This window comes from Thunnus maccoyii, chromosome 8 (genome assembly GCF_910596095.1).
Source record: "Thunnus maccoyii chromosome 8, fThuMac1.1, whole genome shotgun sequence".
Lineage (NCBI taxonomy): Eukaryota > Metazoa > Chordata > Actinopteri > Scombriformes > Scombridae > Thunnus > Thunnus maccoyii.
In genome coordinates, this window is record NC_056540.1 from 30,625,409 (window position 1) to 30,650,538 (window position 25,130).

The 25,130-nt window shown below is 40.6% G+C and overlaps 1 protein-coding gene across 3 annotated transcripts in view; it reads left to right on the plus strand.

The window, feature by feature from the left end:
- Positions 1 to 25,130, plus strand: part of fat2 (FAT atypical cadherin 2) — a 115,954-nt gene that overhangs the window by 69,660 nt on the left and 21,164 nt on the right. For all 3 annotated transcript variants that reach the window (XM_042418423.1, XM_042418421.1, XM_042418422.1), the window contains exons 17-23: positions 4,183 to 4,394; positions 8,056 to 8,193; positions 8,378 to 8,521; positions 11,816 to 12,013; positions 13,406 to 14,006; positions 14,960 to 15,160; positions 19,952 to 20,106. In XM_042418423.1, coding sequence (XP_042274357.1) covers positions 4,183 to 4,394; positions 8,056 to 8,193; positions 8,378 to 8,521; positions 11,816 to 12,013; positions 13,406 to 14,006; positions 14,960 to 15,160; positions 19,952 to 20,106 — 1,649 coding nt within the window. The remainder of the gene's footprint in view (positions 1 to 4,182; positions 4,395 to 8,055; positions 8,194 to 8,377; positions 8,522 to 11,815; positions 12,014 to 13,405; positions 14,007 to 14,959; positions 15,161 to 19,951; positions 20,107 to 25,130) is intronic.

The window sequence follows — 25,130 nt, forward strand, 5'->3', positions numbered from 1 at the left end:
ATAATTCTCTGTAGGTTCATCACATACGTCTCTCTGTCATTTCATACATTGTTATTATGAAAAATATTGATTATAGCCACTTAAAGGTTTAAGGGGGACGAATGTGATCATGGTTAAAAGAAACTTGAAAAACCAGACTTAACATTGAAAGTTCTTATGCAAACTTTGACATCAGTAAAACAAAAATATGTTTTTTGGCAGTTTGACTTCTTGGTAGGCAAACACATCAGGTATATGTGAGGAAGCCTGACCATAGTGGCTAGGAAGGCGGTAGGAGGCAGACTCAGACTCTCATTGAATGAGAAAAAACTGATTTATTCAGTCCAGTGTACCAAAAAAAACCAAACAAAAAGGTGTCTCAAAAACTGGAATTAACACAAGCAAAATCAAAGTTAACTAGCTTAACTCAGGCATGATCATGTGCACACAGCTACACCATCATCCCCTTAAACCAACATCTCTCCCCTTAAATAGGCCCTCCAATCTATCAGGTAGAACCATATTTATTGCAGGGGTGTCCTTTCCCTTATACCACCTTGTATATAACAATGCTACTTGTATCAGTCAACATTGTTCACACAGAACACATTAAACAACATTAAACCTCAACCTGAGCCAAAACAAGTACAAATCATATCGATACTAAACCAACTATTTAATGAAATAACATAAATCCCCCCTATACTTGGTCTAACCCAGTGACATCACTGATGATGTCACCAGGTGTATACATACAAGAAGTAGTTGGGTGCCCCCTCCTTTTGTTTGTGGAGCACACAGTGGGGACGGTAAGTAACAAAGAAAATGATTCACTTATGAAATGCAGAACTTAACAATACTTGTCTGTGTTTTTACTTTAGCCAAAAATGTTGCTGATATGTGAACTGCAACCAAACATAATGCAAACCACAAACAAACCCGGGATAGTATGTGGCTCTATGGCTAAACAAACAATTAACAAGCATGGTTAAATTCGTAAGCTATGTGGCATTGATGGTGAAAATAGGGACAAATGGTGTGTTCTCACCCACTTCATCACAGTGATGCTACAATCTCATAAACACATCCATATAGCAGTCCTCCTAGTTTATTTATAACAACCAAAGATATGTAAATGATTGTTACTTTGGATCAGAAACTCATGATTGTGACTCAAGTGTGATATAAATGTAAAAACCATCAACTGCTCTAAATAGCCAGTGATAAAAACATCTAGACTGTGGATGTTCTGACCCAGTAAGACAGAGGGGCATGAAGGGAAAAAATGGAGATCAGCCAACTTGTTGTTCCAGTGGAAAAAAGCTAAAAAACATAAATAAAGAAATGAATAAATAACACAGCTCAAATCATTCTGACTCAAGCCGGCTGTACAAATCTCCTTGATGTTAGAGAAAAATCAATAAAATGAGATCTGTACTGTGTGTGTGTGAAGTGCAAATAATTTACTTGTTGAAACCTGGAGGTGTTAAGTTTGAGGGGAATGGTATATGGTTGTTTTTGTTGGATCCCGTGTTTTGTTTTTTATCTTAATGAAGTATGGTTCAGCAGACTGGCTGGCAGCCCAAGAAAATAGGCTCTCTCACCCACACTCCGCTGGATGTGACAAGCTGTAGTCGACAGATACACTCAGGCTTTGTGTGGTGTAATAAGCTCGCTAACAGTGGTATCCTGTCTCCTCAGACCTGTGCAGTGTCCTCCCTCCAAACAATCAAATCTATAAAAACTGGCTGTAGTGTACCTGGCTCACCGAAACACAAATTAGGTGTTTGATTTGATTTGGACGGGAGTTTACGAGTGAGTCGGGAACAGGAAGAGGAGACAGAAAGAGTCGGACTGAAGACATGTGAAGCCAGATAGACAAAAAAAAATGTGTAAAAAGGGAAAGAAAATGGTTTCTTTAGAAGTAGTTATGAGGAAAAATGAGCAAAGAGAGAGCAAGAGTGACAACTACACACTGCTGATGAAACAACAAACACTTTTCATTGTTGGCTGCTGTTAACTTTGAACTCTGTTCTATCGTTTTCTTCTAGGTTGTAATTTCTGTACTTCTGATGTTTTTTTGTTTTTTTTCATCCAATAAAAGAGTATTGGTCTTTTTTTTCATTGATGTCTGTCGTCTTTATTTAATTTTTATAACCTTCTACAGCTCTACTTTATTAAATTATAAGTCTGGTGTTGTTTGTTCTATATTTTTCTTTTCATTCAATAAACCCTTTGACTTTTCCACCTCTCAGCACTTCATTACATTCAATAAAAATATCATCAAAATAGGTGCAATTCATTTTTACATCTGTATTTAGTTGATTGATTAACAGTTTCAGCTCTAAACTCTTCCTCTTCTTTCTTTATTTTCTTAATTACTCCTCCAACATGCCATTCATAACCACCACAAAACCACAGACCAAACATTCAATAACAAGACTCTGTTGATGAAATGACTGGAGGAGGAGAGAGCAGGAGGTGAGGAGGAGAGCAGGAGGTGAAAAGGTCCATCTGATAAAGTTCAGCATGTTTACAGCAGGTCAGATAAACGAGGACTGAAACTGAGTGACTCAATAACAGACAGAAAAAAAAAAAAAAAAAAAAAGTGGACACGACACAGTAAATCCCTTTAACGACTCCGACGCCGCTTTTATTGCCGCCATAAATGAGGTTAGACTTCACACGCCGATGACAGATAACATGTGAAGACAGCAGCCAGCTGTGGAGAGATTTATAAATTCTTCACAGCTTCACTGAGCTGACAAAAGTGAGAGTTCACTAGATATGTCACATGATATACCACACACACACACACACACACACACCAACACTCCTATGTGTATGTGTTTGACTTATGGTGCGTATTACCATCCAAAGAACCTTGCTTATACATCCGTTTTAAACAGTATATCGTATCTGTCACTCTACATAATATATATTCTGCATTCATGTATGAAGCGCGCTCGAGCACAGCGGCGTAACAGAAGTTTACACGGAGAGATGATGACGGTTCAGATGTGTGATTGAGCAAACTGTGTGGATGGAAACGCATGAAATAAAGTCTGAAGAAGGAACAGGGTCATTGTGAATAACTGAGTCAGTACTGTACAAATAAACAAAAAGTATACATATTACTTTGAGTAGCTTTTTACTTAAATACACAGTGAAATAATAAATGCATTTCCACAGTTTTAATCCTGTGTCCCTAAGTTAATTATCTCTTATTATATGCTAATTATATGTAAAATGTCTTCCTGTAAACAAAAATATATCCAATCAGATGTGACTTTGGGTGACTAGCTAACTGAATATATATATATATATATATATATATATATATATATATATATATATATATTAGAGATGTGTCCGATACATTATTCAGCAAAGCACAAATAATGGGGTTTTGAGCTCAGTAGTCAGTGCAGTCGTCTATGATCTGGGAGACTCAAGTTCAAGACCCAGTGTGGGGACCTCCTTCGTAAGGTAGTTTATTTATAAACACTTATTGTAACACTTTAATTTTCTAAAATTTAAAGCGTAATAAAAACAAAAACAGGATTTTTAAGCCTCTTTCCACTTTTCGAATACAAATACAGATACAAATAATTTTTCTGCCTCAACAAATACAGATACAAATACAACAAATACTGGGCTTTCTGCACATACCTAATATATATATATATATATATATATATAAAACCACACTGTGAGTCTTGCAGAGCAGCATCACAGAGGGAAGTGTGAGTTATAGCAAGGGAGCAAAAACTTTGTTTTCATTTCCAAAAAAGATGTGTTGAGATGTAATTAATTCATTTCTCCCATTTTATCCTTCTAGAAAGTCATTGAAGCTGAAGGAGACTTACCTCAGCTGAATGAAATATTCAGACCCAAGATTTCATGTTTTATATGTCTTAATATTCTAGATGCGCTTTGCATCATTTTATCTGTATTTCCCTCGGAGTTTGATGTATCTTTCAAAAACCTTGAAATCTTGACTTTAAAGTTCTGATGAAAGATTTTGAGCAACGATTGTCCTTGCAACATGTTTTTGTAATGATGAACCATGTTTTATGAATTCCGCTCTGTTTTTGTGTAAATGTTAAACCAGGCGGCTCTGTAGAGTTTATGAACTTTTCTCACTTTTCAGTATGAATAATTTATCTGTGATGAATAATTCTTTGCTCCTGTGGTCCGCAGGCTGTCTGACCCTCATCGCACCGCTTGATTTCGAAGTTTCCCGGGAGCACTACCTGTCTGTGGAGGGGAGTCGGGGCAAGTCGTCCCTCAGCGACATCACCACGGTGATCGTCAACGTGACGGATGTGAACGACAACGCGCCGGTTTTTGGACGAGGCGACTACAGCGCTGAGATATCAGAGGATCTGACACCCGGAGGCCTCGTGATGAAGGTAGAGCTCACAGAAAACCTGTACGTACGTGTTACAAACTGATGTAAAAGCCCAACTAGAGGTTCCTTGAAGGCCACACTGCCCTCTGTACCCACCTGGACCAGACAAGCAACAGATCATGTGACAGTTTGTGGTTTTTGGAGGGCCACACTCTCTCAAACAGGGGAGAAGAAATAGTGAAGTTTACACACACACACACACACACACACACACACACACAGTACATTACAGAATATGGGGCACATCATACATCAGAGACACAAAAACATCAGTAATCTTTAATTGAATCACTGAATTGGATTAGACTTTAAATTGAATATATTTCCAAGGTTCAATTTAACTGAAGGACATTTCACTGCTATCTGTATCTTTAGAATAGACTGTCCATATTATGCTTTTTAGCCCCAACACTCTCACACTGTCTTTCTATAGCTGTGAGGACTCACGTTGACATAATGCATTCTCTAGCCCCTAACCCTAACCTGACTTGAAAACCAAAAAGCCTAACCCTAACCTAATTCACACCTTTAAGGAGATTTCTAAGCAAACTAACGTGACCAAACTCTTTGTCGGAAAAGGAACACGTCACCCAGTGCAGCGGTGTGGCTCGCTGACGTGTTTTTAATAGTTTTTGGACAAGAACTGAGGCAGAGAGGAGTAAGATATATCAGGCTTTGGATACACATACGATACTTGTAAGTAGATTGTTGTTCATTGTTGGTTTGACCCTGCACATGAGATTTGTTTACAATAAGAAGAATGTAGAAAATCTCCAGCCATTTCCCTTAACCTTAAAACCAAGTCTTAACCTTTAAACAGTCGTTTGAAGTAGCTGAAACGTACTGACAAAGCAGAAATGTCCTCGCAATGAGGGTTTAAAACTGAATTAGGTCCCCGCAAAGATAGCATTACAAGTTTACACACACACATCACACTTATCATAGGTGTAACAGAAATATCGGCTGTTCATGCGAGCACATGCGCTCTCATTTATTATCTCACTATCTCAATTCACACACACCCCCGCACGAGCACAACATCCACATACATGTGACTAATATGACGGCATCTGACATCTGGCATCCTGCAGACGATTCAGGTAATAAAAAAAAGATTACACACACTCCAACAAGTTTAGGACAAACAGAGAATTCAACACACACACACAAACAGTCTTTCCGTCATGAAACAGGTTAAACACACACACATACACACACGTGAGCACACAGTTATCCGACATGTCAGCCGTCATCTGTCAGGCCAGCAGCAGAGATAACACAGCAATAACACAGCTCAGTGGCTCGCTGATGGTCGGACCACGGCTGAATGATGAGTCTGTAATCATATGGTTTCATATTTGACATTTTTCTTCTCCTGCTCCTGTTTTCCCCCTCCCTCTGTTTTCAACATTTAACTGCAGCGTTTTGCTGTTTGAAATGTTTGAACTCGTATAATTGGGGGAGAGGATCCTCTGTAAGAGGAGAAAATTAGAGGATTCGTTGTTGCAATGAGCCGAAGTCGCGGCGATAAAGAGACAAACAGGGTGAGAAGGAGATCCGTGGTTGAGACGATGGTTTTATTGCAAGACATCACTATTAATGAGTCAACTTTGTCCATTATTGACTCCAAAAGTCTTAAAACGTGAAACAATCTGCCCTTGAAGATTTTTATGGATGTTTCAATAATTTTCTCTTCTGTTAATAATGTAATATCTCAAAACAAGACTGAAGAAAAGTTCTTGAAAAAGCTTAATCGACTCTGATCGATTTTTAAAATTTGTTTTGAGAAAAAAATTACTTTTAGGACTAGTAGACCCCCTGGCATGACCTGCCCCTTCCCCTGCCTCCACTGAAAACCTGACCTCCATACCCAAACCCCTCCACCGCCACCACTGCAGACCAGGACTGCCCCCTCTCCATCACTGAGGCTGATGTTCACTGGTCGTTCAAGCGGCCGCATCCTGAAGATGTGTATTAACAGACATATTTAAGCCGTCCCTCTCCCTCCGGACTGTCTCCACCTGCTGCAAATCCACCACCATCACCATCCCTGTTCCTAGACAGCAGAAAGTGGCCAGTCTTAATGCCCTGAATGTCTCCAAGACCAAGGTGATGGTGGTGGTGGGTGGGTGGGGGTGTTCACTATCAAAGGCACAGTGGTGGAGAGGTTGGCACAGTCCAGCACATCACTGGGTGCGAGCTGCCCAGTCTGCAGGAGCTGCACACCCAGCGGTGCCTCAGGAAGTGCTCGAGGGTCGTTACAGACCCAGCACACCCACACGAGTCTGTTCTCCCTGCTGTCTTCAGAAAGAAGATACAGGTCTCTCAAAACATGCAGCAGCAGGCCAAGGAACAGCTTTTATCCTCAGGCCATAAGACTTCTTAATAACACACACACACATAGACATTACCCCCCCCCCCCCCCCCCCCCCCCTTCCCCCTCACCCACCCACCCACCCACACACACACACACACACACACACACACACACACACACACACACACACACATAAACAAATGCAATCCAACCAAGATTGTATATGCGCCTTTATTGCTTTTACACCTCAATTGCTTTTATACCTTTTATTGCTTTTTATATTCAGTCAGTTCGATATTTATATGCCTTTTACTCTTCATACATTTTATTTCTACACTTTAATTTTACACTTTTGTTTTATATGTAAATGCCTTTTACACTTTTTATTGCTTTTGTACCTTTTGTTGCTTTCTGTTTTTATATTTATATGCCTTTATATATTTATTTAGTGTTTCTGTAGTGGGACCTCCCAGCCAAAGAATTTCACACGAGTGTACCTGACAAAAAATATCTTGTAGTAAAATAATGTATATTTTACTGTAAGATGTTGCTTTCTGCATTATATCAAACAAAAGACAAAAAATAGAGCAGCTGTACTGTAATATCATATCACCATATCCATATAATATCCATATAATGCCCAGCCCTACTAGGAACAACTCGTAAAGAGTGTACAGTGTACAACCAGCCATAATAAAATAAGTTCATGTTGACATCAAGTTAAAAACGAGCTGATATATGAGTTTTAACTTAAACCAGACCTATGAGACAATGTGCTTTAGTTTATTCCCCAACGGATTAGACAATTTTTAAAAAGCACCTGATGTCTTGATCATTTTGGTGATTTTATTTATAACTAATGAATTAACACATCTGCTAATGCATTGTGGCATGAAACCCTCATTACTTCATTAGCTTATATCTTTATTTTCAAGCTAATAACGAAGGTTAACGAAGCTACAACAACAAACACTGAACACAGATGTTAAAGCCATGCAGATGTTTCCTGGCTTCACTCAGTAATCTAGTTTCTGATGTAAATGTTGTCAGTCAAGAGATCGTCCTTCAACCCAAGCGTCTACATTTAAACCTTTGTGTCTGTAACAAGCGTAAGAGATGCTGCTGTGTAGCTGACCATGACCTCTGACCTCACTTTACTTGACGAAGATCTCTTGAAGTGTTTTTCTATTGGATTGAATTTGTCGAGATTTACTGTATTATTACAGTGTACAGATCCTGACTGTTTCCTGTCTGACCTTTGACCCCGTCTCTCAGGAGCGAGACAAGACAAAACACAATTTTCTCACACGGAACGAGTTATTATACTCCTCTCCTTTATCCGCAGGTAACGGCCACCGATCAAGACGGTCCAGTCAACAACCTGCTGCGCTACTCCATCGTGAGCGGAGACCCTCTGCAGCAGTTCTCTATCCACCCTCGCAACGGAGAGATCTCTGTCCGCACCGCGCTGGACAGAGAGGAGGTCAGTGTGTGTTTCAATAAAGACACAAAACATTTACAGTGTATTTTCTGAAAAGCAAGAAATGGAAGATGACTGAATAAAAAAAACACAATAAAAATGAAAAAAGACAATCGGCAAGAAGGAAGAGTTAGAAAAACATAACATAAATCTGTATTTGATGACATATTTTCTTCCTCTTCTTCAGATCCCTCATTACTCTCTGACGGTGCAGGCCGCGGACGAAGGCGATCCTCCTCTGTCGTCAGCCGTTCTCATCACAGTCACTGTCACCGATGTCAACGACAACCCACCTGTCTTCTCCCAGATCAACCACAGTCTGCTACTGCAGGTAACGACAACCTGAACGACTCATCATACGTCTGTTCACACGAGTGGACTCAGGATACCGAAAGGAGACCCGCTAACTCCTCTCGTCTCCCTGCGAAACTTTCAATTTTGAACGCCGACATGAAATTGAAGAAGACTTTGCTTGCTTGACCGCGTGTTTGGATACTCGGCTGATGATGCAGCCACTTAAAATGTTCCCTACTCGACTAACCTATAGTTATCTTTAGCTGTGCTTGGCCCAACGACAACAGCGCTTGAGTGCAAAGTGGTGCTTGATGCATTTCAAACACCCACACCTTATGTTGTTTTTTTCCCTTTAAAATCACAAGCGCTGCTAACACTGAGCGTTGATTCTCACAAAAAAAAAACACATTTTTCCCCCCAGATTGGCTCGACTCCTTCTGTTTACCTGTATGACACATACAGTTACACTAAAAGGATGGATTCTCACTACAAGCGCTGTGTGTGTGTGTGTGTGTGTGTGTGTGTGTGTGTGTGTGTGTGTGTGTGTGAGTGTGATATTTGCAGGACATCAGTGCCTCCGTCTCCACTAACACATATAATCACAGGACCGAACCTGCTGGTGTGGAAAAAAAACTTTTAACAGGCAATTTACTTCCACTTGTGTGTGTGTGTGTGTGTGTTGCTACATGCTTCAGTCTGACGCAGCTGCCTGCATGCTCACATGTGTGTCTTTAGTTTTCTATACCTCACTGCTGTTTCAACCAGGCTGGCTGTTTTTCTCTGCCAGCTTTCCATCACTCCACCTGCCGCAGCTCTGCCAGCTCAGAAACTCCCATCCAGTCACAGAATAGATTGTTCGCGAGCCAAAAACGTCGACACCGCGCAGCGATGAATCCAAACTCCGTCCCCATCTGCTAATGTCTCCTCAGCCAGCTCTGCCTGATGAAAAAAACTATGATTGCATTAAGCAGATGGATGTTACTGAAACAAGAGAAATAAATCTTTTTTTTTCATTTTCAAACAGGTGTTGCACGTCTGCGGCGTGTCCTCCCCTCCGTAGCCATTACATGCCTTTGACTCTCTATTTGACAGTCGGACGCCCACTTTTATGACTCACACATCTGTTGTAGTGAAGCCACGGTGTCGTGTTAGGCTGCAGTTTTATTTGAGTGTTTCAGTAAAAAGCAGCAGATGAACAGTTAATGCAGTATCTACACAGAACGTCCTCCAAGGATGCAGGAGCGCTCGCTGCAGCACAGCGATAAATCAAGTTGCATCTGTGTCGATCCGCTCAAAATGCTGACTGAAGTTTGTCTTCACTCCAGCATGCAAAGCAGTGACACATGAATAATCCATGTGAACGTGTTTGACTCCCAAATTTAACTCCGCTGAGATGATCTGTACCGGACTGCAACTGTTTTATCTTTCTGTCGAGTAAGGTGAATCAGAGAGGAGCTGTCTAGATGACATCTATGTTGAAACTGGGCTAAATTTGATTGATTTGACATTGACGTTGAACTGTTGTTTCAACACGATTGACTGTATTTTAATTGAAACATTGCAATACAGCAATTTAAAATCACTATATGTGGCATTTCCACATTTAAAAAATGTGAGAAGGCACTAGCTTTCACTCATATTGTCTCATTTTTCTACAAACAAACATTACATTACATTTATTTAACAGGCTGTTTTGGTTAAGAGCGACTTATATTTTCAGTCATGCTAGCAGCACGACTCTGATTGGTCCAAAACTGAAATATCAGAACAAATACTGGATGAATTAAGATGGATTAGTGCAGATATTCATCGTTCCCAAAGGATGAATCCTCCTGACTTCCTCTCGTGCCACCATGACGTTTCACTTTTGCTTCTGAGTGAAACGTCTCAACAACTCTTTGATAGATTGTCATGAGCTTTGGTTCATAAACTCACGTTCATTCTGATGAAACCTTTTTTTTTTGCCAAAACTGCTATGACCTGGAAACTGGATCATATTTTGTGATGTTGGCTCTCCTTGAAATTTGAATGACAGCACCTCAGGTGTTGCATGTTTTAGCTCAGTAACTCCAAATTGAATGTTCTTTACTGCCAAAGTGTGCTGTAAGTTTTGAGATTGATAACCCATTTCAAAGGGCACCACTGGTTTCCATCAAATCCAGTATGCTGTGAAAATGAACAGCCCGTAAAGTGGTTTGTTGTAATTGGTAATCCATCACTCTGAGCAGTTTTAGGACTTTATTTTTTTGTCTAAAAGATATGTTACTGTCCTCGGTATTGAATTTATCAGCAAGCATCTGTTGCTCAAGCATCTGTCGCACATCTGTTGTAGTGAAGCGACGGCGTCGTATCAAGCTGCAGTTTCATTTGAGTAAAAGCGGTGGATGAAGAGTTAATCCGGTATCTTCACAGAACGTCCTCGAAGGACGCAGGAGCGCTGCGGCACGGCGATAAATCAAGTTGCATCTGTGTCGATCCGCTCAAAATGCTGACTGAAGTTTGTCTTCACTCCAGCATGCAAAGCAGTGACACATGAATAATCCATGTGAACGTGTTTGACTCCCAAATTTAACTCCGCTGAGATGATCTGTACTGGCTCTGCACTGGACTGCGTCTGCGTCTTCCCAAAAACTTTTCCTGGAGACGCTTTTAATTTTAGAGTCAGCTTTGTAATTTATTTATATTTATTATATATATATCTATAATTGTAGATTTCAAGAGCTCACTGACACTTTCTGATTGGCAGGATTTTTCCCAGAAGTCTTAATATGTAAGGTGCAGTTCACATGTTTCTGTTTGTCTGTATGAACGTTAAAGTTTGCAGGTTTTCTTTTCAAATTTACAGTCGGTTGCCATAAAGCGTTTCATTTACAAGTTGCTGGGAAGTAATTTGAACACACGGGCATTGCAATAAGGTTGCAAATGAATTTAGGCGCTTCCTCTGTGCAGCTTAATACACTCAAATCATGTGGCAAAATGTTTTTATTCTCATGCAGTGGACAAACCGGCATTTATTCATTTTTTTTTAGCGTAGAGACAAGTTTGGAAATCAGTCTCAAAAAGTTATGGTAATTACGGGTCGTTATGGTAACTTAAATTAGTTATGATAACAACATTGTGAATTTGATTCCAGCTCCTGCTGTCAATAAAAGGTTAAAAATTCCCCTAAAAAAGAAAACAGTAGTAATTGATTGATTTACAATTGGTAAGAGATTGTATTGTATGGGGTAAGTATTGTATCATGACTATACTCTAGATATGAAATAAATTAAATATGATAAGATGAGAATAATCAAAGTTGAAGAGTAAAAACAAACATCGTCTCCCGCAGGAGGGCGAGTCGGTCGGCAGCAGCGTCCTCCAGCTGCTGGTGATGGACAAGGACACGCCCAGGAACGGGCCCCCTTTCTCCTTCCACATCGTCAGCGGCAACGAGGACCGCCGTTTCCACGTTGACCAGGGCGGCCTGCTGTCGCTCTCCGCTCCTCTCAGGAAGAAGATCAAACCCCATCATCAGCTCAAGATACAGGTAAGAGGGCTGTTAGTACTAACAGCACATGATTGCAGGAACCGTTCACCTGAGACCTGATTTTGATTCATATGTCTGTTCCAGTTTCCGCTCCTTGCTCTCCTCCTTTTTTCCCATCTGACCTTTTGAACTTTTAAATCCTACGCTGCTTTCACCATGTGGAGAGAAAAAAAAAAAAAATCCATTCATATCCGTCCAACCTCACATTTCACCCCAGGGATTGACGCCCAGTTGTCTTTGCTGAAGTCTTATGACTATAAAATAGAAAATCTCACAAACTGTCACACTGTGAAAGTAACAAGAAAGTGTGTCTTATAATCCCGGTTCAGTGATGAAATGCTGATGCACTGCAGAGTGTCCCTCCTGGCCTCAGTCGCTGTGTTGCTGACAGTGCTGTCATGAGAGATGGCAGTACGGTAGAGGAAGTGATTTTCATTGGTTCAGGAGTGATATGACTGAAAGTTCTGTGGTGCTTTAGGCTCAACAATCAGATAAAAAGTCAATAATTTGCCCTCAGAGTGCTGATGATTGTCACTTTTTTTCATTTGGTTGGGTGCAGGGACTCAAGGGTTACGTTCATTTCAGATTTTTCTTTTCCCTGTTATCGTTATAGTTAGCAGACAGATGTGTTTTGTCCTTAAGGGGTCGTGAAAATCAAGTTTTATTAAGATTCCACCCCTGTGAATTTAATAACAGCGCTGGCTGCCAAGTTTTGACTTCAGCTTAGAGTGAGATTTGTTCCCGCGGTGGGATGAGGGCGGTATTTTAGTAGTATTTAGTTATGTTCATAATAAAAATGAGCATTATGTGTGGTAAATTGACCCATTATACTCCAGATATTACACATACTTTTCTTCAAAAAGTACCACAAGAAAGATCATCATTTCTATCCAAATAGAGGTAATATCAGAATAAATGATCAGCTCCACTGGAAGATGCATCGCAATGATTTGTTGTTGCACGCTGTCAGATGATGATCGGTGCGTTCATGGACAATGCTGTTCTTTTACTTAAAAATCACAAATTTTACATTAGAGGAAATGAAGCATGAGAAAGTCATGTGTGATCTGTGTCAACTGTGTGAGTCTCAAGGTCAAAGCTTGAGACTTGACAGCGGTTCCTAATAGATAGAGGCCTGAAGAAGTAAAGCTATAAAGTATTTATACAAAAAAAATGTTTGAATGTGTGAAAAATAGGTAGATAAATAATTTTTGGTAGAAGAGTTTCATTTTGTCTTATCATCTATCATCTAGTGTCCCATTAGAATCATCTGTTGAACCCTTGTGAAGGATGTCTTGAAGTTACAAAATCAATTGAGACTATTACTAAAAGGCCAAATATCTGTATTATATCTGGTTTTAAGTTGCTAACTGCTATCTGTGCTCCAATCAGGTGACGGACAGCGGCCACCCTCCCCTCTCATCCATCTGTGTGGTCAACATCAACGTCACCGAGCAGAGCAAGTATCCTCCGTCCGTAGTTCCCCTGGAGGTCTTCATCACCACTGCAGGCGGGCTGTTCGCAAACCGGGTCATCGGCAAGCTCCACGCCTCAGACCAGGACCTGCAGGACGTTCTGACCTACAAGCTGGTGTCAGAAAACCCTTCAGGAGGGAGGTTCTCCGTAGACGTGGTCGACGGTAAGATCTGGGCGGATGAAAACCTGGAGGAGGGTTCGTACTCGCTCAATGTCAGCGTGATGGACGGGAAGTTCAGCGTCTGGACTGGGGTCAAAATCCACTTGTGGTCGGCCGCACAGAGGGCGCTGGACTCGGGTCTGACGCTGCAGCTGGTTGGGATTTCACCGGAGGAGTTTCTGAGTGATCACTGGAGAGGCCTCCAGCGCAGCCTGGGACAGGCTCTGGGTTTACCCAGGCAAGAGCTCCACCTGGCCAGCCTGCAGCGGATACCCAACGCCCAGGTCCTGGAGGTTCTGCTGATCTGGAGGCCTCAGAGCGGACTCGTCCAACCTCTACCAACCAGCAGACTCGCAGGTGATCCATCAAGATAATTATTGTATAATTAGTCATTTCATTAAGCTGTCCCAGTGATCCCCAGTCCACCCCATAAGATAAAATAGAGTACTGTGTTGATTCCAGTAGGAAATATGAGATATCTTTTTTTTAAACTCAAAAGGTACAAATATATGTTTTATATGTAAAGAATTAGCTTTTTTTGGCTATCCTAAGTGTCTGCAGCTGCTTCAAAGTATAGCTGGACTTCTGCGTTAAGTGGTTTCTTTGTATCTAAGGCGGCTTCATAGAGACTCCGAAGTTACGCTGTAGTTACGTTGTAGAGAGCTGTGATTGGCTGTTTTCTCCTATAAGTTTCTGATCCCGGTGGAGATTGATGAATGAATGAACGGTAGTCTCCTATTCAGTAATAAGACAAAATAACATTATAAGTTACCTGGATGTTGCTCTGTATCAATGTATGAAATGTATGTATGTATGAAAGAATGTGACAAATTTACTGAATGCAAACACAGTTTCACCATCTGAAATTCATTCTTCATATAGTGGGAAACATTGCAGCACAGGAGCCACTAGTTTAATGAATCTCAGTCAGTTATGATACCAAATATGGTATCATAACTGACACAGAACGTCAGTTATGATACCTAAATACCAGTTCATAACTGGTATTTAGGCCTAAATGTTGAGGGTGGACTGAGACTGGAGGGACTGACGTGTGACATCGCAGTTAGACGTGTGAACCAAAAAAAAGACCCAAAACACAACAGTAATTAGCTTCTAATGGAGAAATAATTGCAATTCACAGCAACAGTATCAACTAGGCTGAAACACAGAGCAACAGACATCAGGTAAAACTCTTCGTGTCTGTATTAAAGCCGACAAGAAATACTTTCAAAAGGAGTCAGGTAATCCCAGTGAGATCAAGAGCCTCTTTGTATGTATAGTTTGAAATGTTGAACTCTTTGATGTAGGTATTATACCGGACATCGAGGACTCCCTGGGGCTGAACATCCTCAGGGTGAGCCATAACGGGTGTCTGGGTCCCGGCTGTCCGCCGCGAGGCTGCAGGAACGCCATCCGGCTGATGGGAGAGAGACTGAGCCATTTCACCACCGCCAGAGTGGGTTACATCACCCCACACCACAGCTGGGAGAGCGTCTGCCCCTGTAACGGTACGTGTCTGTGTGTGTGTGCTGTACCTTTGCTTTGCAGAGGCGTTAATGAGTGTCTGGATATCGACGTGAGAGTGTGTGAACCACGGAGGAAAGCGGCGGCTTTTTTATCAGCGGGAAAACACATTTGATGTTTGTACACACACTAACACAGCTCATCATCCTCCTTTCTTCTGAAGAGCGGGAGCAGCGTCTTCCTGCTGCTCTCACAATTGATCCAGTTCAAATCCGCAGAGTTGATTAAGAAAATGAGCTGTACGTGCGCTCCGGCAGAGTCATGTCAGCCGACTCTCTCAACATCCACGCTGAGCGCACAGCAGAAAACTACATGAAGTTGTTCGATGTAGAAGGCACTCTGGTGCTTTAAATCATACGATCACATGATCTTCATTAGCACATGGAGTTTGCAAAGTTGTTTTTCCCCGAGCAAGAGCTGCAAGTGTTTGTGTGTGAACGCAGCCATGGATCTTCACTTCCATGTTGGCTTTAAAGCTTCAAAGTTCAAACTTTAGAGTTTCAGAGTTCATTCTTGACCTTAGAAACAGCAGCTGACATGACCTCTCAAGATGTTTCACACACAACAAACAAAAATGACAAACGAAGCAACGATTGTATAGTTGTAAGTTATTGCTGAAGCTGTTTATCTTTCCTTATTTCTTTTATGTAATCAATGCTCCGGCTTTGTACTCGTAGAAAAACTCACCAACATCCTCATTTTCTGTTTCCCATCCGGACCAACGAGTCTGATGCAGTGTGCACTATGAATTTGTTGCAACAACAGGAAATACCGTAAACAACATATGTGCAGATGTGTGTCACTCTTACTGCTACTTTTGAATGAAACTTCACGAAGAGAATGCAAAAAGTTTTTGTCCAAAAACATACAAGTTGATTTTTAAAGATTTCTGGAGCTGTCTCACCACCATCTGCAATTTATTTTAATCTTTTACAGCTGTGAGAACCTTTGTGCATTTGACAATAGTGTCATCAACAGCAAACTCACAGATTTGTCTTGCTGTAATCATTCCTCGTGTTCATACTGACTGTTAGCAGATCCCCTCATAATGCACTTACAATGGAAGTGATGGGGGACAAAATCCACAGTCCTCCTTCTGTGAAAATGTATTTAAAAGTTTATCTGAAGCTAATATGAAGCTTCAGCGAGTCAAATCAAGTAGATATCTTTCAACGTTACAGTCTTCTTAGTGCCAAAGTCTTTTTGTTACTATACTTCCACCGCGGCTCAACAGGGAAACACTGTCCGAGGAAACACAAGGAGGGAATTTGATGCTAAAAAGACTGTAAATGTGTCAGATATCCACTGGATGTGACTAACTCAGACTGCTGAAGACTCATATAAGCTTCAGATAAACAGATAAACATAATTTGGCACTAAATGACTGTGAATTTTGGCCTCCATCACTTATATTGTATTTGAAAAATTGTGAACTTGTCCTTTAAAGCAAGCTGCTTTTTTTGACAACTTTTCAACACCATCCAACACTGAGATGTCAGTTGAGGGTGAGTCATTAAATATCATGTCTGGTATTTGTACCAGTCAGGAGGACTGTAGAAGAAGAAAAAGAAGAGCCTAGTGTGTGATTCGTCTTCATTCTGCAGGAATTTCCAAGCATGAAGAACCGCCTTCCATCATCATTTCCTTCAGATAAAATCCCCGCTCTATTGGAAGTAGACAGACAGACTTATATTTTCAACTCAATGAAGACGTCTGTCTCAGCCAGCGATCAAAAGCTCTTCTTCATCTTACCTGTTAAAACAAAGTGAACTCAAGGAGCAAATCCCAGAGATTTCATATAAATCGCTCAGAGCACATTGGGTGTGAATGTGCCCTCAGTTAGCTTCGATTACAGCCGTCAGATCGTCTGAAGGGAACGCTGAGCAGCGGCGCCACCTCGTCGGGTCGTCTTTAGTGATTTTTGTTGGCATTCCTGTGAGGATTAGTGGTGTGCGGACAGAATAAAAGTCAGACAGAGGTTCTCCAGGATGTACACTCTTTATCAGCTTGTTTAGAGTCCTCTCCCCTCTGGAACATCTTCTTAATGTGGTATCGCCACCATATTTTGACTATTCCGGATACCTCTTTGGTCTTAAGAGACTGAAGTCTGCCGATAAGGGGGTGAGATTTTATGATGGAGAACAGGCAAGAAAAAAACGTGTATTTAAAAAGAAGTACAGAAGAAGAAGTACAAGTAATAGTTTGCTAATTTTCATCTATATGGTACCTTCTCTGGTGTTAATTTTAATGATTTATAGGCGGCAGTGTTGGTCTGATTTTCATCCACTTTGGTCCAGACTGAAATATCTCAACAACTATTGGATGGATTGCCACAAACTTTTGTACAGACGTTCATTAATGTTCTCGAGAGGCTGAAGACTGCAGACTTCAGCGTTCCTCTGACTTTTCTTGTTGCAAGTTGTGGTTTCAGAGTGAAATGTCTCCACAGCTGTTGGATGGATTACACGTAATCTAGTTCAGAGGTTCTCCGCTGGTCTCACCCTGGGACCCACATTTTCCCACTGTCATTAAGTCGCGACCCACTTTTACAGAATTCAAACCAAGCAAATCTATTTTTCAAAAATATCCTTCGAAAACACACGTATGTCATCTTTTTTTAACATAAATACATATATATGCACATATATATACACGTCATATTTGTGCTTCACCATCTTGCCTCCGAACATCAACACAAACTTAAAGTGAACGTCAATCAAATGATGGTTTCTATGGCTACGGCGCAAGACTGCTGCACATCTAAAAAAAAATTTTTTCAAAATAAAAGACAAGTCCAACATCAAATGCGTCTTAAATATTATTTATTTCTGACCAGCTGTCTGTGACCCACCCAGAACGGGTCCGCGACCCACTTTTGGATCGCGACCCACCAGTTGAGAATACTGATCTAGTTCACAGATTGATAGTCTCTGTAAACTTTGGTGATCTGTCACAGTCTGTCATGAAATTTTAAAGGTTATTAGGTGTTTTTTTTTAGCTCTTATCCTTTAATTGATCACTGTAGTGTTTATACAGCAATACATTATGTCAAACTTTGCTTTATTCACACTGGTGTCTGCCCAGTACAACCACTTTTTTCTTCCAGTAGCCACTGAGCATGTCTGCATTAATGTCTTTGGGGGCCTATTAACTCGCTGCTCCTTCTTTGTGCATTGTGTACAGGCTTCTTCTGCTGGTTTTCTGTGCTGTAATTCATTTAAAACACAAATAAATGTAGGAATAAACCAATGTAAGCACAGATTCTGTCAACAGAGATTAATATCTGAGTTTATTCCTATATTCTGAAACAAAATTACAATTAATCATGTGGCCACAAACCACATGATGAGCATTTTTGGGGCCCTTGGGATCGTCGCCATGCCTCGGCAGGAGCTACCGATAAACCAGAGATTTTCATTCCCTTCATCACCGAGCCAAACTGGTGATATTTAACTAACTTCATCAAATAATCTGCTTTTCTGTCAAACTTCATCTTTTGCTTTTTTTAGTTATTTTGACGTGCATTAGTCTCTCAATATATATTTTTGCGAACTTGTAAAGCACTTTGATTTGTTTGAAAGGTGCAATTTTAAATAAAGTTTGATTGATTGATTCTGTTACCAGAGAACAGTGTGAACCAAAGGTCAAAATCAAAGTCGCCGGATTAAAACATCCCACATCAGGAAAAAAAAGTTGTTTTTCACCAAGAAAGAGGAAAGTTGCTTTCTTCTCAGCAGACTGTGGGAACGTGTTGTTTCTGAGGCTCCCCACAGGCGCTATTAAAGTTTCATCTTAGAAACACTAAAAGAAAAAAAAAAGTTTTGTCTGTAGACTAATATGCTCCCTTTTACTGTTGGAATCACCATTGATCCGCTGATTCATGAATTTGCTCATCCTTCATCCAGTCCTTCCTCTTTTGTTACTGCTGTTGAAGGTTAAACTTTCTTTCGAGATCCCTTTTCGCTGATTACTTTGTTCTTGTTTTTCTGGCTTTGGGCGTTTTTTTGTTTTTCAGCTTTTGGCAGTTAAAAAACACCAAACAAACATTTATAAAGATTTCTTTTCTCTTTCTTTGCAGTCTTGTCTGTCAGATCTGAGTTTTCTTCTGCAGACTCTGCTGTCACATTTGCTGCAAAGTGAGGGTGGAATAACTGCTGCCTTGAGGATTGATAAAGTTTTCTTATTTAATCTGTTTTGGTTTTTTCTCGAAGCTTTACGGCTTTCACTTGGAATGTTAAAAAAGTTGAATTTGATTAAAGATATTTTGGAGCCTCCGAAAGCTCGCTTAAAGAATTTCTGATTGTGTCGACGTCATCAGGCTCCATAATCACAAATAAGAGAAGACTTACACATCAGAGCTGATCTGCAAAGAATGTTGTAGAAATTATCTGAGCTTCATCACTCGGTTTATCCAGGCGTGTTGTCACCTTCATCCTCTATCAATCACACAATCATTCATGTTCAGTTCCAATAAATGATTATAAAGTTATTTGAGTCTTTACTGCTGTTTCCTTTAAAAAGCTAAAACAGAACCAAACTTCCACAGTTTTTCTGTCGTGACTTTTAAAATTCTGCTTAAAGTTCTGCTAACATTCAAATGAAATGGTTGAAGTTTCCACTGATCATGGCTCCTTGGCTGTAGATTTGTTGATCAGATGTCAGTTATATCTATCTGAGGAAAATGTGCACTTAATTATAAAGTAAGTTTTGTATTGTACATCATCAAACTGTTGCATCTGCTCACTTTTGCTTGTCTTTCTGTTTGCGTGTCTCAGAGTCGGCGGTGAGGTTCGACGGCGAGGCGTATCTGAAGTACCTTCACGGGATGGACGAGGACAACCAGCATTTCAAACTGTCTCTGAGGTTCAAGACTTTCCAGGAGGAAGGTTTCATTATGTCGGCTAACGGCACTGACTGGGGAACCTTGCAGGTATTTATCTCTGTAAACACACCGCAGGATTCTTTCTTCAGCTCTCCGTGGCAGATGTTATGATCTTGTAATTCACAGCTTTTTGTACACAAACAGATGCAGCATGTTTGTTCCAACTGTGCTGCCTGGTACAAGGTGTTCGTGCTGTTCTGTCATCTTGCAGATGCTCTGCTGTAGCTCGTTGATAACATACAGTATGTTGGGAATAGAAGTGCCTGCAGTTAGGACAGCCAATCCACTGGTGAATTTAACAAAGTATTTACTCAAGTACTGTGCTTGAGTACAGTTTTGAGGTATTTTACTTGATTGTTTCCAGTTTCTGTAACTTTCTACTTTTACTCCACCACATTTATCTGACAGATCAATGATACAGCTACTAGTTACTATAAGGATTAAAACATATGGCTAGCTTATAAAATATGATGCATTACAGACTTAACTACCTAGAGCTGCAACAATGAGTTCATTAATCAATTAGTCAATCACCAACTATTCTAACGTTAAAAAACTTAAACCAGCTACGATATGAAAACACTGCGTACACCTTGATGCATCAGTAATAATACTCTAGTAATATTGGGCTGCAACTAGGTATTGATTTATCAGCCGATTATTTTCTTGATTCATCAGTTAATGGTTTGGTTTACTGATAACAGTGAAAAATGTCTGTCACAGTTTCCCAAAGTTCAATGCGATGCTAACGCTAAATGACGGGCTGGAACTGGGGAATGTTTAGCATTTTTGTTTTAAAAAATTACTTAAATTATTAACTTATAATCAAAATCGTTATTTTTCTGTCAATCGACTAATTGACTAATCATCGTTGCAGCTCTACAGTAAAGTAATAAAACAATGAGAAGGGTCAAACTGCTGCCAAATGAGTACTTCTGATACTTTGATTACATTTTGCTGCCGTTACTTTTGTACTTGTACTGAAGAATGAATGCAGTACTTTTACTTGTAAAAGGGTATTTTATGGTGTTGATATTGCTGGAGCCAGTCAGACTTAATGTTGTCTCAGCCAATCAAATATCAGCCCCCCATACTTTAGGTCTAAGAAGAGCAAATTTCTCATTTTCAAGCATTAGATATTTGTTTTTGACTGAAATATTACATGAATATGAAATACAGTTAAAATGTGTTTTCTGAAGGGATGTAAAAGTTGAAATAGTTTGGGAAAAGTTATCAGGATCCCAATAGTGAAAAGAAAAATCCCTGTGATTGGGCTGGAGGAGATGAAGTTGGCTCTCAAGCATAAAACCCTGATTCAGATGAAACGTTTACATTTTAGCTCATATTTTCAACTAATTGAATCGTGCTCTTACTGGCGGTTTATTTGCATCAGTACATGTTGGGTCCAATGATAAACCACATCTGTCAGTGTTCACATGAGACATAAAGCTCTCAGATCAAATGAAAAGAACTCACGCAGGCAGCAGTTCGGTTACAACAGATAGTTTTTCATTATTTGAAAGAAGTGTGAATATTTGTTGCGCCCCCCCCCCATTGAGACAGCAGATCATTTACTCTTGGAGTACCGCTGCTGCTGTGGGGAGATAAAATCTCTTCCCTAATTTTCAGACGCTGTTAGTGTAATGTTGTTGTTTGACACTAACTTACTCTGAGAATGATAAAACCGACGACGAGTGAAGCTTTTCAATCCAAAATGTTCACATTCACATTCAACAGTACTAACTGATACTTTCTAATATGGCAATATTTTATCTGTTGCTTTGTGCCAGCATGTTAACAATACAGGAGCCAGATTCATAAACGATACATACACACAAAAACCATGCATATAAACTGGTACATATTCTTCAGGACAGGCGTACACACGTCTATCTAAAGCGATCTGAAGGTGATGTAATGAGGTGGAGATGAAATACAAGTGATTTATTTGAGTTTACACAGATCTATAAAATGCAATCAAACGTACATTTACAAACGTAATACTGATTAATCATATAGATATCCCTGCAGACAATGGTTTACCGATCCATGTGATGAATTAATGATATAGTTGGTGTAAAGAGCCGTGTGTAGTGACTGTTCTGAACCTCGTCAGTGCGACACAATCTGTGAAACTGCACTTCTTCTTTACTAACCGCGTTTTTAACCCAAACCTAACCGCGCTCGCGAGAGTTCATCCTCTCCGCTCCATCCGATCTAGCATTTACCTTTCTCTCTCTCACCAAATCCAGAGGATTGAATTAATTGGATGATCACATGTTAGAGCATATCAGCTTTCCCTTTATCTCTGTGTGGCAGATTGTTTCGTGTGTTTATGTGTGCTAAATGCCTGATTGAATATCAGAGGCGGCGGTAAATTCCCGCCCTGCACACATTTAAAGTTCCAGATCGGATTATGAAGCTTCCGATACAGGTCTGGTTTATTATGCCTTTCTTTTTTTCCAGCGTAATCATTTCATCAGTGCCCTTTTAACTGGAGTTGTGATAACTGCTGGCTCTGAAGCAGCACGTGAGCTGCATGTTGCCCTTTTCTCTAAAAACACATGCAGAGGGAACCAGCGAGACTTCTGCAGGAGTCCTAATAAAAAAACTTCCCTTCTTCAAGATTTATTGACGTGCTTTTTGGGAATTGTCAAGGGAATTTAGGATTCATCTTATAACACTACAATACAAAGTCTACGGCACCATATTAAATGGGCACGTTGAAAGAGAATAATGAATTGTTGTATTCTTTGAGAGACATGAATAATTCTCCAAACAGATAACAAAAAAAAAAAAAAACGGCTTGATATGGACTTGAAATGCCGCATGATGCCTCCCCTCGTGGGCTCTTCTCATTTGTGTGACATCCGTGTGCACTCGGGCAGAATATTCAATCATTTTGATTCTAGGAAAAATTTCAAAAGCAGCATTCAGTCTTTCCAAAGGCTATACCTCCTGGGTTTTGGATCTCGGCTCGCACAAAAAAAAAAAAAAAAAAAAAAACGCGTCCCTGCCTGATTCATTGTGAGCAGAAACGGCTTCAAAAGGAATTTATGAACGTGGTCATCTGAGAAGTCCCTCGCCAGGTTTTTTTTGTGATGACTTCAGAGAAACTTCCCGGAGATACACTGTTTGTGTGATTTTATTCCCATCAGGACACGAGCTGCCTGTGGCTCCCTATGAACCGTCAGACCTCATCAATACGCTCCCCCTCAAGAGCCACACCTTTTTGAAGAAGAAGATACGAATTTAAGTTCAGACCTATTTGCTGCTGCTAATTCTCTTTTATGTCTGCGCACATCTCACTCCCAGTCGTCACCTTTGAAATGGAAATCGAGGCCGCTTGCGTCGAAAAAACCTACTGTGACGAGCCGCGCAGAAGAAGTAAAGGTGACTTGTCAGAAGGAGGAAAACACCCGTCAGTGATGAGGAGTGACAGCTCAGACTTGACAGCCGAACAGTTTGCAGGCTTGGAGGTGAACAAAGATGTAGAATCACTGGACCAGCACTCATCACTCATGCTCCTTGTAGTAACACAAACTGATTGACTTTCATGTCAGTGCGGGCTTTTATCTTTACCACATGTGAGCAGGAAGGACTCAAGGACCCGCAGAATAAAGCCTGAGACCCTTCACTCAGTGGACAGTCTCTAATGATGAGGTGCCTTGCTTTACAAATTTATGTGTGTAGGAGCCCAAAATCAGCGGACCTTCTGATTTATAAAACGTCTGGATAGTCTTCATTTCTGAGCTCATTCCTACTCAAGTTAAAGCAGATATTGAGCCTGTTGTAGCTAGGTGTTCAGAGGTTTAATTCATAGTATTATATTTATAATGCAGACAATTGCCTGTGTGAAAAATACTCAAAAATGCTTTTTCTATCTAAATAAAGTAGAAATATTTAGTTTAGAAGTTGCTCCTGCATTCTGCTTCCTGTTACAGTCCGTGACCATCGGTTATGTATAAATACAGACGATACGTCTCCACTTCCTGTCACTATGCAAAAGTGAAGCCAAAATATCTCCTTTCCAGGAGCCGCCATCTTGCTTGTGTGCACACCCCCTTCTTTATATCATCAAATAACTAATTACAAACAAACTTATGAGAAAAATGAACATCTGGACCAACGTCAGTGTGATAAGAACGACCTGAAATGACAGAAACCATCTTTGGGGAAGATTTATTTGACGTGTGACCTGATTTTTTTTTAGTTTGGCTCGTGTCCCACCTTCCAACATGGAGGGGGCAGGACTTATGACCTATACTGCAGCCAGCCACCAGGGGGCGATCGAGATATTTTGGCTTCACTTTCGGGGGAGCTGTCATGACGTCCATATTTCAAACAGTCAGTGAGTTTGAGAAGATAGACTGGACTAATGACCACAAGGGGGCACTAGTCTTTCACTGTCCATCTTTCATCCTCTGCTGGATTCCAACAGTGTATTCAAATGTCCATACAACCTTATTTAAATTTTAGATTATTAGTGTACATGTAAATGTTGTCGTGATGGTGAATCCATCCCCATGTTACTCAGTTTTTATTATGTACAACAAAACCAAGCGAGCGCTCTCAGTGAAGCTTTTTATCACTGCAGAGATGCAGCGCTGCAGTGCAACACCTACGTTTGTGTGTGTGTATGTGTCCATAAAGCACATGCAAGCAGAATGCACGAGTGCAGCAGCCGTTGTTTGTCATATTGAACTTTACCACACTGCATTAAAGCTCCCTGCAGGAACCTCACATTTGCTGCAGCGCTCTGGCTCTGTGATTTATGAAGTCATGAAGCACTGATGCTGTAGAGCTTCGGTCTCTGCGGAGTTTGACTTGACACACTGCCTGCGCTGCTTCGGCTGTGCTGATACTGTAAAAAAAATCCTCAGTGAGTCAAAATGCTATCTCTCTTCAAATATCCACCCATAAATCACAGAGAGAAGTCACACCAAGTCATGTAAAATAGATTAAAAGACAAGCAATAGGCGCCTCGGATGTCTCCAGGTTTTCACTTGTTCTTCTGCCAGTGCTTCAGCATCTTTCCATGATAAGGAAAAGCCAAAGCAGCCCTTATCAAC